Below are 17,166 nucleotides of genomic sequence, written 5' to 3'. Positions count from 1 at the left end.
AAAGAATCAAGCCACACTGATCACAACAAGCCCACCAAACCAGCACATCCATTGGTGCACATCAAAGGTCACCCTGAGGCCAAGTACCCAATTCGGTATGGGTTTAAGTGGGGAAAGGGGGCAGGGAGAGGGACAAGAGCTCCATCGAGTGAAAAAAGTCTGTTCAGCTGCCAGTTGGAGTACAAGGAAGAATATGTTTCCCACCAGTGCACAAGGTTGCAGCAATCAGAAGCGGGGGCCCTGTCAGAATTACTCATAGCATAGCATTCACTGAGGGGAGAAGACTGGAAATGTGTTCTAATTGGCTTCTGGATATACCTCCTTCATGAGATATCACTGCTGGCCAATTATTATTATTATTATTATTATTATTATTATTATTATGTTTATGTTTATGTTTATGTTTATTATTATGTTTAATTTATATCCACTTTTTCTCTTCACAAAGATACTCAAAGAAGCTTGACATAAAAGCATTAGTATATAATTCAAAATATACAAATATACAAACATTAAAACAGAGTTAAACACAAAGAGCACTAAAAAAATTATGCCCACCAAACCCTTCCAGTATTTTCTGTTGGTCATGGGAGTTCTGTGTGCCAAGTTTGGCTCAATTCCATCACTGGTGAGGTTCAGAATGCTCTTTGATTGTAGGTGAACTATAAATCCCAGCAACTACAACTCCCATATGAAAAAAAATCAATTTTTTTTAGTGATGGTCACTCCTTGGGTTAGTAGGTGTCTTGCAACCAAATTTGACGGAAATTCGTCCAGTGGTTTTTGAGTTATGTTAATCCCACAAATGAACATTACATTTTTATTTATATAGACTAGTTACATTCATAGCCTGGCTTCCATCAATGAGCTCAAGTGGCATACATAGTTTTCCCACACCCTACTTAAACCTCAGAACAAATTATAAGGGAATCGGCTTGGGAGTATAACTGGTCCAACTGAGTCACATGGTACAAATGAGGATTTGAACTTGGATCTTCTCCCAAAGTAATTAGCAATTACATCCTACTCACTCCAGGATTATTGAGTGCCATGTTTTGGGTTTTCCAAACTGCTTTAGGATTTATTTTGTGCTATACTTTTTGGGTTTTCCAAACCCAAAGCCTAAATAACCTCCTAATGGCCTCATGAATTTTACTGTTCCTTAGACTGTATATTAATGGGTTCAGCATAGGAGTAACAACAGTGTAGAATATTGATGCCACTCTCAATCTAGAGCCAGAATAGGTGGAGGATGGGCGGATGTAGGTGCCTATCAGAGTCCCATAGAACAACGCCACTGTGGTGAGGTGGGCACTGCAAGTGGAGAAGGCCTTGTACTTCCCAGAAGCCGATGGGACCTTCAAAATCTTCCACACAATGAACGTATAGGAGAGGAGAATGAGTATGAGAGGTCCAAACATGGTTGCAGTGCCTTCAAACATCAGCAGCGTTTCAGCAGATGAAGTATCTGAGCAGGAGAGCTGAAGTAAAGGATGGAGATCACAGAAGAAGTGGGGAATCTCCCGAGATCCACAAAAGGAAAGTTTTGAGATGGTAAATACATACAAAAAGCCTTGGAAGAAAGACAGGAACCATGATCCAGCTGCCAAAACTACACAGTGCTTGTAGCTCATTACTGTGTTGTAATGGAGCGGTCGGCAAATGGCTACGTAGCGGTCGTATGCCATGGAGGCCAAGAGAAAGTTGTCTGTTGTGCAAAAGACCACAAAAAAGTACATCTGAGTCATGCAGCCACTGTAAGAGATGGTGTTTGTCTGGGACACCAAGATGTGCAGCATTTGGGGTACTATGGTAGAGCTAAACCCCAAGTCAGCCAAGGACAGGTGACTGAGGAAGAAGTACATGGGGGTTTGGAAGATGCTGCTGTTGGAGATGATTAGCAAGAAGATCAAGAGGTTTCCAAGGAGGCCGAGCAAATACATAGAGAGGAAAATGGGGAAAAGAAACCCCTGGAACTCTGGAGAGGTGGAGAGACCCAAAAGGATAAATCCAGCAAAGTGAGTTTGGTTGTTCTTCTCTCTTTCCATGACTGAGCTGAGAACATAAACAAGGGAACTGAAATCACGTTTTTCTTCCATTTCCCTGCATTTTCTACAGTAACAGAAGGCTCATATAACTCCTCACTGGTTATCTGGTGCCCCTCATCAAACTTTTACCACACTCTCTAGACCTCTAGCCATTCTATATTCATGGATTTATACCAAGAATCATGTCGTATATAAATAGTACTCCATTTAGTCAAGCATGATTTTCACAGTTACATTGGAAATACGAATTAAACTGTAGCTGGTATTACAATAATGTAGTGGCAGAGTTTAAAGTATTGGTGATTATGACAACAGACTTCTGGATCATCTCCATACTAAAAGTCCACAATTTTAGACAGTTCTTGTTGGTTCATATCAACATACCAGATTTAGCAGTTTCATCCTGCTCAATGATGGCTTTTTTTTTCTCGTGTGTGTGAAGCCAATGGACTTTAGGTACCCATTCAAGCCTAATCCACCAAAGAATTATTTTCATTACAAGGATAGTTTAAAACAATGTATACTTTCTATGAAAATATATTCCTGTCTTTGCCACTACAAAATAGAAAAGACGGCAGCTAAAATCAGATGGAACAAAGAAGGTTGTGCAAGTTTGAAAGATGATGCCAACATCTTTGCTAGTCAAAAAGGCCCCAGTGATAACACTGTGATTCTGTAGGAGAGAGAAGGAGCAGAAGGTTAAACATGAACTGAAATCAGGAAAAGTTAAGAACATGAAAATTTGGAAATCAATGCATTCCATCACAAGAAGGTCATGCAGATCATAAATGGATTTGTTTTGCCTTGTGCCTTCAAGTTGTTTTTTATTAGGATAACCCTAAGGCACATGTGTCAAACACAAGACCTGTGGGCCAAATCCAGCCCACCATGTCATTTTATGTGGCCTGCAAGGCTTTCAGTGCCAGTTTAGGAATTCAGATTATCTGCTTTGAACTGGATTATATAAATCTATGGTAAAGGTAAAGGTAGTCCCCTGACATTAAGTCCAGTCATGTCTGACTCTGGGGTGTGGTGCTCATCTCCATTTCTAAGCCGAAGAGCCAGCGTTGTCCGTAGACACCTCCAAGGTCGTGTGGCCGGCGTGACTTCATGGAGCGCTGTTACCTTCCCGCCGGAGCGGTACCTATTGATCTACTCACATTTGCATGTTTTTGAACTGCTAGGTTGGCAGAAGCTAGGGCTGACAGCGGAAGCTCATGCCGCTCCCCGGAATCGAACCTGCGACCTTTCGATCAACAAGCTCAGCAGCTCAGTGCTTTAACCCACTGCGCCACTGGGGGCTCTATATAAATCTATACTGCCATATAATCCAGATCAAATCAGATAATCTGGATTCAGAAACTGGACTATATGGTAGTGTAAATGAGGCCTCATTTGAGAATGTGTAGGCTACAGTTGCAACTGGTTCATATTCATGATATCCATATATTTATTAGTCTGCTGAAAGACCCCAAGGGCACTAAATCCTGTCTGATCCTGGAAGCTAAGCGACTAACCCTAGTGAGTATTTGGATGGAAAACTGCAAATAACTACCAGGTGCCATAAATTGTTTTTCAGAGGAAGGAACTAGCAAGACCAACTCTGAGTATTCAGTGTTTACGGAAACCCTATAAAATAAATCGGGTCACCATAAATTGGCAGAAAACTTGAAGGCACACACATAAAACCCCTTTTATATATCACAGTAAATATTTTCTGGACATATTCTTGCTGTTTCCATTCTTGTTGTATCGATATTGTATGCAATAGGTTTATCTACTGATCCATCCCTGTGGTGCTACAGTTTAAGAATATACTATGTGTGTAAGTGGCAAGCATTACATATCAAATTGTACACTTAAAACATGCACTGACACTATTAGTAATCTGGGAGAAACAAAATGGTAAAGGGACATAAAATTAATATCATTCATTCATATGATAGCTACATGACAGTTACAAAGTACAGAACTTCTTCAACTGAATTATGATATGCATGAGAATAAAGATACATCAATGGAATGAAAAAATAAAATATATTGGTCAGTCTTTTGTATCAGCTGCTTAGGTTACCTCTAAACTGTGGAATTAATGCAGTTTGACACCACTTTAACTGAATGATATTGACAAGCTGGAATGTGGCCAGAGAAAGGTGAGCAGAAGTATGGAAGCCAAGTCCTCTGAGAAGCAGGGAGCTGGGTATGTTTAGCTTGGAAAAGAGAAGGTGAAAAGGGGGTATGATAGTCATGTTTAAATATCTGGTAAGATGTCATATGAGGATTCCACCTAATTATTAGGAAGAGGGCCTAATTCTGCCTCTGAGTATGGTGGAGTCTCCTTCTTTGGAGGCTTTTAAACAGAGTCTAAATCAGAAGTTCCCAATCTTTTTTTTGACCAGGGACCACTTGATCAGGGACTGCTTTTACCAAAGACCACTCTCCAACATTAGTACCAAAAGGGTTACGAATCTATTTTTGGTCAACTTTAGATTCAGTTTCGTTATTTGTGGGGCTGATTCAAAAAAATGCATTGGATAGGCCACATAAGCTCTAGTTTCTGATGCAGAACATATTGATTTTGCTGCATAGTTGCTATCTGCTCGCCCATAGGAAACCATATTTAATAAACCTCGGCACTATAAGAGGGTTTCGCAAAACCCATCGCTCTTGTTGCAACACTGTAGTAACGGTAAGGCCATGAACCATATTGTTGTTCTTGTGGATCACTGGTGGTCTATAGGCCACAGGTTGGGAACTATTGGTCTAAATGAACATCTGGTGCAAGTGCTTTGATTGTGTGTTCCTGAATGGCAGAAGGAGGTTGGACTGGATGGCCCTGGTGGTCTCTTCCAGCATTATGATTCTATGAAACTGCATTAATCCTACAGTGTAGATGCACATTTAGTTAATAAAGTAGCCTCTCCTTGCTTGACACCATCATCACCTTAGGCAACCCTGATGAAAACATCATTCTCCCATGAAAAGACTTCCTTCTTTACCATGCAGCTGAGTAGGTTGGGGAGTTATGACTGATTGTAGCAATAGTGATTCAGTCGGATTTGGGTCACCATAAGTTGGCAGACAGAGAATACTGGTTTTAGTTTTAAAATGAGAGGGTCCCATGTTATGTAACAAATAAGAGAAATATGCAGCAAAATCAAAGCCATTCTTCAAATGATAGAAATAAGATAAAGAGCCATATGGGAAATCCTGAAAATAATATTAGGTTCCACTTATAATATAAATCTTACATTATCATTTGCAAAGCAAGAGTAAGATTAGTCAAATATATTGTATGTCCAGTCAATAACCATTTTGGCTATGACCTTTTACATTTTCAAACTATTCTCTTTTTGATACAAAAAGACTCTGCATTTGGAAAAAACAACAACAACAATAGAATATCTCTTATCTAAACTGCTTGAAACCAGAATTGTTTGGGATTTGGCTTTTTCAAAATTATTTTAGAATACTTGTATTTGCATATGTGTACATAATGAAATATCTTTGTACAAATCCAGACAATAAATTAATTTATGTCGCATATATACCTTACACACAGCTTGAAGATAGTTTTATATAATATTTTTAATAATTTTCTACATGCAAGAAAGGCTATGTACTATGTAAGCAAAAGTGTTACTATCTCAGCCACCCCTGTAAATAATTTTGGAGTTTGAAGGATTTTGGAATTTTGGATAAAGGATTCTCAACTTCCAATAATAAAACAAAAGATTCTGGCATCCTAAAAAAAGGTAAGATCCTTAAACCCTGTATTAAAATGCTCAAGGAAACGTGAAAACTCCAAAAGCAACTTTGGTCAGGGAAAACACACTGATCATATCAATTGATAGGGGTAAAAATTCACCCGTTTCTGCATGAAGATTTCTGATGGTGTGTATCCTGTTGATTTTAATACTACAGCACCAAACCTACATGAAAAACACTAATAAAGTTCATACTCACCGTGTTGGAGCTCAGCAACTAGACTAAATCAGCTTAGGACTCATCCTGAAAAGATAAAATGGAGCAAAGCATCATACAATTGAAATCTCTGTTTACCTCCGTGGAGGCAAAGCAATTGAAGATTGTGCAGCTAAACTGCCATGAACATAGAGGACGGCCTCAGATTGTGGGAGAATAAGATAAATGACAAGGCAGTCAGCTGTGTGAAGTTCCTGCTGAAATTATCAAAGATCTCATTTGTATTTGCAGGTTTCAAATGGCTAACATGTCTTGTGGTTTCAATAAAATATGTGCACCAGGCACTTACATAGAAGAGTATATCTATATCTGATCTTTCAACCTGGCAGAAGTGTGATGAAGATGGAGTTGCCAATGAATGAAGTAACAGGGATTATAACTCCACTGGGAACATATTTTTTAAAGAATGCACCAATGTAGAGTGAAATCCCCATGACCATTAAATGAAATCCCTATGCCCATTAGAAAATCAACACGAGATTTTTTGATTTAGTTTCACAAATCTCCATTTTAATAAGGTCTGTTGAAAACTAGGCAAGTGACCTCACAACCTCTGAGGATGCCTGCCATAGATCAGAGTGAAATGTCAGGAGAGAATGCTTCTGGAACATGGCCATACAGCCCGGAAAACTCACAGCAACCTAGTGATTCTGACCATGAAAACCATCAAAAACACACCTGGACATTACACAGATATACAAACATCACTTGCCTAGTTTCCAACAGACATCACAATCTCTGAGGATGCCTGCCATAGATGTAGTTGAAATGTCAGGAGAGAATGCTTCTGGAACATGGCCATACAGCCTGGAAAACTCACAGCAACCTAGTGATTCCGATCATGAAAACCTTCAACAACACTTTTGGACATTCCACAGATATAGAAACCTCACTTGCCTAGTTTCCAACAGACATCACAATCTCTGAGGATGCCTGGCATAGATGTAGTTGAAATGTCAGGAGAGAATGCTTCTAGAACATAGCTATACAGCCCAGAAAACTCAACCCACAAACAGCTTTGTCCCACAGTCAAAACAATATGAACTCTTCTGTTATGACTAAAATATCTAAATTGCCGTTCATAGCCTGCGGGTACATGTGCTATCTTGAATTTCATAAATTGTCACGTTTCATGGTGCTTTGAACACATGAATCAAATGATCCATGTCCCACTGATATAGAATGTTCTAGAACTACTGTGCTAATATTATTGACAACGAATGTCATGGGACTGAATTTAAGAAAATTTGAGCATGCATTATCGAAGGCTTTCATGGCTGGAACCACTGGGTTGTTGTAGGTTTTTTGGGCTGTATGGCCATGTTCTAGAAGCATTCTCTCCTGACATTTGTCCTGCATCTATGGCAAGTATCCTCAGAGGTTGTGAGGTCTGAAAAACCTAAAACAACCCAAATTCGAGAATGTCAAATTTTCTCGTCTTTCAGATCTATTCCCCAAAAAATTCCTCAGAGATTGTTGAGTTGTGCTATGTTTCAGACTGTGGTTGAGGGGATTAACCAAATGTATCATCACAGTATAGATATTCTTGATGCCAAAGCAGGCAGAGGATGGGAAGACAAACATAATTTACAGAGTGCCAAAGAATAAAACCAACTGCTACATAGGTAAAAAAGGGCTTAAGTTTTCCAACAACTGATGGGATCTTTTGAACCTTGGAGATCACAAGGACTCAGGAAAGAAGGGTGCCTGCAAAAGGACCTACCATGGTCAGAGTCCACACAGTATATATCATCCTCTAAACCACTAATTCTCAGCCTGTGGGTCCCCAGGTGTTTTGGCCTACAACTCCCAGAAATCCCAGATCGTTTACCTGCTGTCAGGATTTCTGGAAGTTGAAAGCCAAAACATCTGGGGACCCACAGGTTGGGGACCCACAGGTTGAAAACCACTGCTCTAAACCAACGTTTTCCTAAGATTATACAACATGTTTGTGTGTTGGTTATAGCATCGAAATTTATCACATGACCATAATGAGAAACCACTAAGTATATCTGAAATAAGTAATAAATGAGGAGACACTGATATGCTGGCTGGTTGGGGATCAGACTCTGCAGGATGATTCCACAGGAGTAGGTTGTGTTGTCCTGGGGCATTTTGTTTGGTATACATGTTGTTGTTGTTGTTCATTCGTTCAGTCATTTCCGACTCCTCGTGAATTCATGGACCAGTCCACGCCAGAGCTCCCTGTTGGCCGTCACCACCCCCATCTCCTTCAAGGTCAATCCAGCCATTTCAAGGATCCCATCCTTCCATCTTGCCCTTGGTCGGCCCCTCTTCCTTTTTCCTTCCATTTTCCCCAGCGTCATTGTCTTCTCTAAGTTTTCCTTTCTTTTCATGATATGGCCAAAGTACTTCATCTTGGCCTCTACTATTCTTCCCTCCAATGAGCAGTCGGGTTTTTGTTCTTGAAGTATGGACTGGTTGGATCTTCTCGCTAGAAATAAAGAAATAGAAGAGAGTACATTGTAGGCATAATAGCACTGTAACAACATGCTGTATAGGACATGCTATAACATTAATATGATGTATCAGCAAACACAGTATGAAGTCTGAAAGCAGAATAAAAAAGCACTACTACCCTTTATTTATTGGTGCAATCTAGAATTTCATTGGCTTCTTAGGCTACTTCACCTGGGCAACGTCATTGCATATGACCAATTCTCTCACACCAGAATTGACTTGCAGTTTCTCAAGTCACTCCTGACATGAAAAACAACCACTACTGAGTCATGTTTAGCTTGTGGCCAACCAAGACCCGTTGTAAAGAAAGATTTTTTTCTAACAGTCCCTAATGCTGTGCCACCAATATATGCAAAGACTTAGGGCATTTAAACCTGATTTGAGAGAGAGGCAGAATGATCTTCAGGCCTTTGCCACCAATTAATGTAACATGCTGCCACCAAATAATAATATTCTGAGGAGTTTTTACTATGGAATCAGGCTACCACCAAAGTCAAAAGGGGTTTTTAGGTTTTCTTGTTTGACCAATGTATTGGAAGTAAGCTGGATGGTGTTGAATTGAAACTCAGGGCGCAGGACACTGAGGGAGATATTATTGAGATTCTTCTAAGTAGTTGCTGCCACCAATCTGGAAACTCTGTTTCCCTATCTTGCTGTGGATATTTCTTCCCACTGAGGCACACTGAGACAGTTGTTTGTAACAAAGAACAAAGATGTTTATTTGTGTTGTTTTCAAAAACACAGGCACTTAAGCGTAACGGTTGCAAGAATGAGATGCTTATTGGGTTACTTTAAAACAGTTCAGAACTTGGTTTCCAATAGCAAGTCTTAACTCGCTCAGGAAACTAGTAGACTTCTTCCTGACTAGAATCCTTTTATTTCAAACAGTCCTTTTCCTTTATCTGTTTATGATCACTATATCAGCTATTCTTCCCTAATAGCTCTCTGAACTCTCTAACTAACTTCTTTGGCTTCATTGACTTCCACACTCCTTCTCCTAACTCTCTCTCCTAACTGTCTTCTTCAAAACCCAGAACTTAACTAACTGTTAGATCTCAAAAAGCACTCCTCGAGGCTCTTTTTTTCTGTATTTCAACCAAGCTCCACCCACTTTCTCCCAGTCAATCACAAGAGTTCTCCACATTTCCCCCCAGGCTGCTTCTAAGCTCCGCCTCCACTAGGAAATGACTAACCTAAGATGGCTGCCTCTAGGCACCATTACACAAAATGGATGCCAAAAAAACTAGGCCTATTTCCTGAGCTTTTCCGGTCTAAAGGTAGGCAATTCATCACACCCCTAGATCCTTTGACATATCATAATGAATGTGAACAGGGATAAATACAAGGTACTGTATCTAGCTAAGAAAATTGAAATATACAAATATAAGCCGGATGACTAGTCACTTGTAAATAGAAGGTACAAAACAAGAATGCAAAGGTATCCTCAGGCTCACTTAACAGCAGCAGACCTTAGGGATTCTAGGAGTTGTCATCCAAAAGGCAGAAACAGTTTACATTACTGTGCAGTATTCTCTACTATAATATAGCCTTTTCTTTTCTTTTTTCATGTCAGGAGCGACTTGAGAAACTGCAAGTCGCTTCTGGTGTGAGAGAATTGGCCATCTGCAAGGACGTTGCCAAGGGAACGTCCAGATGTTTTGATGTTTTGCAATCCTTGTGGGAGGCTTCTCTCATGTCCCCGCATGAGGAGCTGGAGCTGACAGAGGGAGCTCATCTGTGCTCTCCCCGGATTCGAACCTACAACCTGTTGGTCTTCAATCCTGCCAGCACAAGGGTTTAACCCATTGCGCCACCGGGGGCTCCGTACTATAGCCTGAAAGGGTATACTTAATTTAAAGCAAGAATAGGCAAAGCTTTATTCAGACTGAGGGTTAAATAAATTCCTTTTCAGGAAACAGGAAGAATTTCAGTCCACCCACCAACATCTATCTGAAGAGCCAGATATTCCTCACCCCTGTCTTAGGACCATAAAAGCAAAAGCAGGTTTTTACGGGGTTTCAATAAAAAGCACACATATAAAACCATTTTTAATCAGAATTGATGTAAAATAGGACAAAAGATATAGGTCTAGTATATATTGAAGGATGAAAATATTTTCCTAAGCCTCTAGTTTCATACTAGGGAATCTGGAACGGGGTGGGTTAGGGGCACCAAATGAATTCCAGTTATTGTTGCCCTTGATGCTTCCTCCACTAATAGTGTTACTAAATTGTGTTGCCAAAGGCTTCATGGCTGCAATCACTGGGTTGTTGTAAGTTTTCCAGGCTATATGGCCATTTTCCAGAAACATTCTCTCCTGACGTTTCACCCACATCTATGGCAGGCATTCTCAGAGGTGGTGAGGTCTGTTGGAAACTAGGCAAGTGGGGTTTATATATATCTGTGGAATGTCCAGAGTGGGAGAAAGAACTCTTGTCTACTGGAGGAAGGTGTGAATGTTGCAGTTGGCCAGCTTGGCCGGTATTACAAAACTATAAAATCAGGATAGTAAATAAAGAGCAACACTCAAAAAACAGGGGAATTCCAGACAAGAATCAATCAGAGCCAGCTAACACCTCCCAACAAAGAATCCCCAGGCAGCAATCAGCAAGTCTATGAAGCTGCAAGGCCACTAAATACTAATCAAGGAGGCCAATTGCAACATTCGCACTTACCTCAAGCAAACAAGAGTTCTTTCTCCCACCCTGGACTTTCCACAGATATATAAACCCTACTTGCCTAGTTTACAAGACCTGACCACCTCTGAGACCTAGTTTCCAAGACCTGACCACCTCCACCAATGTTCAGGTCCCATAAGAGCCATGGTGGCGCAATTGGTTAAACTCATTGCTGACCTGAAGGTTGGGTGGCTGGCCCGAAAGTTGCCAGTTCGAATCCGCGAGATGGGGAGAGCTCCTATCTGTCAGCTCTAGCTTGCAGGGACATGAGAGAAGTCTCCCAGAAGGATGGTAAGACATCCAGGCATCCCCTGAGCAACGTCTCAGTAGATGGCCATTCTCTCACACCAGAAGTGACTTGCAGTATGTTCTCAAGTCGCTTGTGACACAATAAAAAATGTAGTACAATGGTGTGCCTTATACAAAAAAGGCAAAATCAAGGTGCTTTTCAGGAAAAAGTGTCTGTGTGTGTGAGAATATTTTCAAGTCATGGATGGTTGACTCTAGATGCAGAATTCATAGATATGGTCAGCTGTATCTAAGACCCTGGAGCCCCCAGTGGTGCAGTGGGTTAAAGCGCTGAGTTGCTGAGCTTGTTGACCGAAAGGTCACAGATTCTAATCCGGGGAGCGGCATGAGCTTCCGCTGTTAGCCCCAGCTTCTGCCAACCTAGCAGTTCGAAAACATGCAAATGTGAGTAAATCAATAGGTACTACTCCGGCGGGAAGGTAACGGCGTTCCATGCAGTCATGCTGACCACATGACCTTGGAAGTGTCTATAGACAACGCTGGCTCTTTGGCTTAGAAATTGGGATGAGGACCACCCCCCAGTCGAACACGACTGGACTTCATGTCAGGGGAAAATCTTTACCTTTACCTATCTGAGACCCTATTAAGTGAATGGAAAGATGAGGGCAAAGCAGGGGATCAACTCCACAGCGATTTGTTCTTCTCATCTTTGATGGCTCATAATTTTAAGGTTTGGGCTCAGGTTCTCTCCCTAGCCTTTGGAGGTTCAAACCCCTACCCGCTTTTCCAGGGTCCATTTAGGCCTTAGAGAGCCTTGCAACCTGAGGACCCATTTATTATAACATTTCAGGAGAGAAAAAATAGTAAACTGGCTGCTAAGTCTTCAAGGAGGCACTCAGACTAAGTTGTCTGGAGCTAATTCCAACAGCACTCATCCCCAGGGGTAAATTATTCCATGCCCAATCACCCATTGTGAACAGGTTCTCTGACAGGTCATTTTTTTCTGCCTTCTATATGGAGTCGGAAATGGGAGCTCATTGTCCAAAGCTAAGAGCGTGGCTGGGAGGGCATCTATCTGACAACTGGGGTGTTCAGTCGGGAAGAATCCTGCCATTGTTCTCCTTCACCCACTTCCTTGGCAGAGGTCACTTGAGGGATTTAAGGGCCCATTGTCAGTTGGGAAGACAGACCATCAGAGTTAATCATCAATGCTTGGAATTCCAAGGAAGCCATTTCCTACATTTGACTTTAGCTTTGAATATCAAAGGATTTATAAGTCACCCATCTGAAGAAGCGGAGAAAGATTTCACCTCAATTTCTTGCTCGGCTGTTGCATTTGGGGAGGGGAGCAGCAAAACCTGGGTAAAAAAAAGAGGCACAAATGTGTTGTCGAAGGCTTTCATGACCAGAATCATGGATTGCTGTGAGTTTTCCTGGCTGTATGGCATTCTCTCCTGACGTTTCACCTATATCTATGGCAGGCATCCTCTGATGTGGGTGAAATGTCAGGAGAGAATGCTTCTGGAATGTGGCCATACAGACCAGAAAACTCACAGAAACCCAATAATAATCTTGCATTAAAATAAAATTAGGTGGGCAATCCAATAGGGGAAAAAAGAAGAATTTAGAGAAACAATGTTGCTAAATCATACAAAAACACCCCTCCCCCCCCCCCCCCCCCCCACACACACACACAATCAGAAGCAGGAAACTGGTTCTGATATTGGCAGATGTGTTTAAAAGGAGGAAAAGGAGAGAGCAAATAAGCTGAATGACTTCATACAAGGAAATGACCTTACCAAAACAAAGGTGTTTCTAGACTTAATCATAAGCGGATTTATCTAGCCCTAGTGTCAGACATAACTGTTACTGAACAGCTGGAAAAAGTAACCATAGTGCTGTGAAATGCCATTTCTGTATATATTTCAGATTTCAATATTAATGTCAAAAATACATAGTATGATTTTCCGTAGGCTTTGTGCTACATTAGAACAGTAAAGACAAATATCACTTAAGTAAAATAAACATTAAATATTAAATAACCAGAAAAATAAGTTGTAAACACTAAAATAATCTAACTAAATACTAACCAAACACGCTGTAAGACATGTCCAACTATTAAAATGAGGCAAATGGTAAAACGAAAGTTTGAAGTTGCAAAGAACATTTCTCCTGATTGCTTCTCAAAGTGACAATAATGGAGGCTTACTAGGAACATAGATCAAAGATAAGGAAATGAAGGAGAGTATCATGGTTGGCAAGCAGCTCAAAGTTTCTCACTACATTTGAAGGCAAAGCTCTGCTCTAACAATGCTTCTTAATGGTGCGTCCTGACTCCAAATGGGGTCCCCTTAGCTCCATGTTGGGGTCACAAAACATTGGCAGCAGTAAAAGGTTTCTGAAGGCCACTTATTCATCTACATAAATCTGTTGCTATGTATATAGTGGACTCTGCAGAATATGCTTCAGATATACTTCATAAAAAGGAAAATAAGCCTTCTTAGCAAGCCTTGCTAATGCTGTTTTATTATCAGTAAATGCTTGATTTTTACACTTTTTGGTCAGCAGTCCAGCTGGCACAAGGGTTTAACCCATTGTGCCACCGGGGACTCTTGTAGTGATACACTTCTCTCCTCTGAAGGCACACACACAGAGGGATAGACATTAGAGGCAATGTACCAGTAGCTAAAGAACCTGAATGTTTTGTCCAAACCAGTGACTGCTATTCTTCACGTAATTGGTTCTGCCATAAACGTATCCACTGAAAACCACACTTTAGTCTCATGCAAAACTATCACAACAGCCAAGGTTCCATCCACCAATCTTGGCACCGCAAGGGAATGCTTCTTAATGAGTCCCCGAAGGGCTTACACCTCTAATAAATCCAATTTTGACCAGTTTCCTTCAGGGAATAGAGTCTCCTGTTAAATAATTATGACAGCAAAACAAATAACATATTAACAAGAAAACTTTTGAAAGTAAATTGACAACAGCTTTGTCATTGGGGAGTGAGAGCAATTTAAGTAGCCTAGAGAGACGCAGGCCCAAGTGCCTGATCAGAACAAAATGGAAATCCAGCTATTCTAATGAAGGAAGGATAGCAAAGCTTGTTAGGTGATGAGGAGACTTGTTCAGGAAACTTTTAAATAAAGATATGCCTTTCACTTGCACACCAAACTTTGGTGTTTGAGTGTAAATAATAATCTGATGACCTAGGGGAGGCCGTGTTTGAGTATTTTCCATACAATCAACACATTACAATTAGAGTATAAACTGGGTGGGAAATATCCATGCAAGTGGCCTTGTCCGTTTAGCCATGATATTCGCACATGGCCTGCAGTTTAGGGCCCAGGAGAATAAATATATGTTGTTTATATAATTTAGGTTTAATACTTGTTATGTTTAGATGTGGATTAATTAATTGCTCAATGTTGTTATTTATGTATTGGAATCTGGCATTGAGTATTTGCCATCTTTTTTTGTAATCTGCCCTGAGTCCCCTCAGGAGAGAGGGCGGAATATTTATTATTATTATTATTATTATTATTATTATTATTATTATTTGAAACACAACAAGATGAGTCCACAGCAGACACTCTGATGGCTGTTGTAGTGGATCACATGTCAGACACTTCCTAAGCGTCTAGGACTGTGTGATGTATCAGCTAATAATGTGTGCAGATCCCAGTAAGGTGGCCTTTTGCAGCTGGCAGGTGGTAATTTTGTCAGCACCAATTGAGTTTAAGAGCAGGCCAAGGTCTTTAGGCACTGCACCCAGTGTGCTGATCACTGCCACAAACCTTTGCTGGTTTGTGCCAGTGCAGTTTGATTTTTAAATCCTCATATTGTGTCTGTTTTTTCGGTTGTTTCTCTGCAATTATTATTATTTGCATGTGTGTGTGCCTATGCATTTATGATGACCCCCTGAATTTTATAAAGTCTTCTTAGGCAAGATAATACTCATATATAGTTTTATCAGTTTCTTCCTCTGAAATATAGCCTAAAGCAGTGGCTCCCAGCCTGTGGGCTGTGGCCCATTCGTGGGCCATGAGACCTAAAATAAGGTCTAGATTATCAAATATGGTTTTCTGTGGGTGAGCAGATGGCGACTACTGGATGGCATATGTTCTATATCAGAAACTAGAGTTTATGTGGTCTATCCAATGCAATTTTCAGAATCAGCACCCCAAATAACTAAACATATTTGTAACCCTTTTGGTACTAATGTTGGAGAGTGCTCCCTAGTCAAAGTGGTCCCTGGTCAAAAAAGGTTGGGATCCACTGGCCTACAGTAAGGCTTCTTAAACTTTTTCCACTCACAACCACTTTCTGTCTGAGAAATGTTTATGTGACTCCAGGTATATAAAATGGGTATCAAAATCCAACATTTACTGATAAGAAACCAGCATTTGCAAGGCTTGCTAAATAAGTTGATTTTCCTTTTGGTGGAGTACAGCTGAAGCATTTTCTGCAGAGTCCACTGTAAATACTGCACATTGTTGCTAACAGATTGAGTAGTGCTCATAAATGTTTTAATGTTGCCAAATTTTTCAGGGCCCCAGCATCAAGCTAAGGAGATCCCATTTGGAGTCAGGACCCACAGTTTAAAAAGCAGTGGCCTGGATCACCTGTTTTTATGTATTTATTTGTCACACTTTTATCCCGCCCTTTTCAGTCTGAAGGTGACTAACGGCGGCGTACAGACTGGCAACAATTAATGCCGAACACACATAAATACATCATTTAAGACAGATTAAATCACATAATAAAATTAATATAAAAACAATTTAAAACTATAAAAATCAATGACTTCTGGATTTAAATCCATATTTTTGTTTTTTTGTTTTTTCGTGTCAGGAGCGACTTGAGAAACTGCAAGTCGCTTCTGGTGTGAGAGAATTGGCTGTCTGCAAGGACGCTGCCCAGAGGATGCCCAGATGTTTTGATGTTTTACCACCCTTATGGTAGGCTTCTATCATGTCCCAAGATGAGGAACTGGAGCTGACAAAGGAAGCTCATCCATGCTCTCCCGGATTTGAACCTCCGACCTGTCAGTCTTCAGTCCTGCTGGCACAAGGGTTTAACCTACTGCACTACTGGGGGCTCAGGGGAACCTGGTATTCATTGGCAATCTGACCTTGTTTAGCTTCCATCATCAGCCAGGCCAAATGAAGGCATTGTCCCTTTCTACCTGTCCTCGTTGAGAATGAGCAGTACACCTTCCCTCTTGTGAGATGCTGTTGTTCCAAAGTGAACCACAAGGGGGAGAAGTTGCTCTGCAGTGTGAAGGCATGCTTTATGCTGTTAAACCCCAGGAATAAAAATGTCCCTTGACTTGAGTCCTAGGTTTTGGTTCCTCCCTTCTCTCTTCTTCCTAGCAGACCACACAGGCACTGGAAACCACAAGGGATCACCCAACCTTAGTTGTGAATACAAATGCTTCATCTTGCCTCCTGTGACACCACCTAAGAGGATTCACAGCAGGTCTGTGGAAGGCGAGGATGAGACGGAGACATTTCGGAGCCTTGGGCAAAAGGTTGAAACGTGCTTCTTTTTCAGACTACTTTCCCGTCATTGCCACAATTTATTTTAAATTGTTTCATTTTGTTTTATTGCATTTATTATTTGCCACATTTATTTCCCAGAATAGAACTGAAAGCCACTTCCAAAATAATTTTAAAATATTCATAATAGAAATAAAGAACAAATGAAAGCAAATGAAACAA

At 40.7% G+C, this 17,166-nt stretch overlaps 1 protein-coding gene across 1 annotated transcript; it reads right to left on the bottom strand.

Annotated features, from left to right (window-relative positions):
* Positions 1–1,091: 1,091 nt before the first annotated feature.
* On the bottom strand, positions 1,092–2,048 carry LOC132765450 (olfactory receptor 1L4-like). The gene has a single exon (XM_060759734.2). It carries the CDS (start codon positions 2,046–2,048, stop codon positions 1,092–1,094), a length of 957 nt encoding a protein of 318 aa, XP_060615717.2.
* Positions 2,049–17,166: the final 15,118 nt, after the last annotated feature.

This window comes from Anolis sagrei, chromosome 2, assembly GCF_037176765.1.
Source record: "Anolis sagrei isolate rAnoSag1 chromosome 2, rAnoSag1.mat, whole genome shotgun sequence".
NCBI classification, from domain to species: Eukaryota; Metazoa; Chordata; class Lepidosauria; order Squamata; family Dactyloidae; genus Anolis; species Anolis sagrei.
The sequence above is the reverse complement of the archived record's forward strand: the minus strand, read 5'-3'. Positions and strand labels throughout refer to the sequence as shown.

Bases quoted from the DNA above. Each gene is read 5' to 3' on its own strand.
- LOC132765450 (XM_060759734.2), bottom strand. From the start codon at position 2,048: ATGGAAAGAGAGAAGAACAACCAAACTCACTTTGCTGGATTTATCCTT.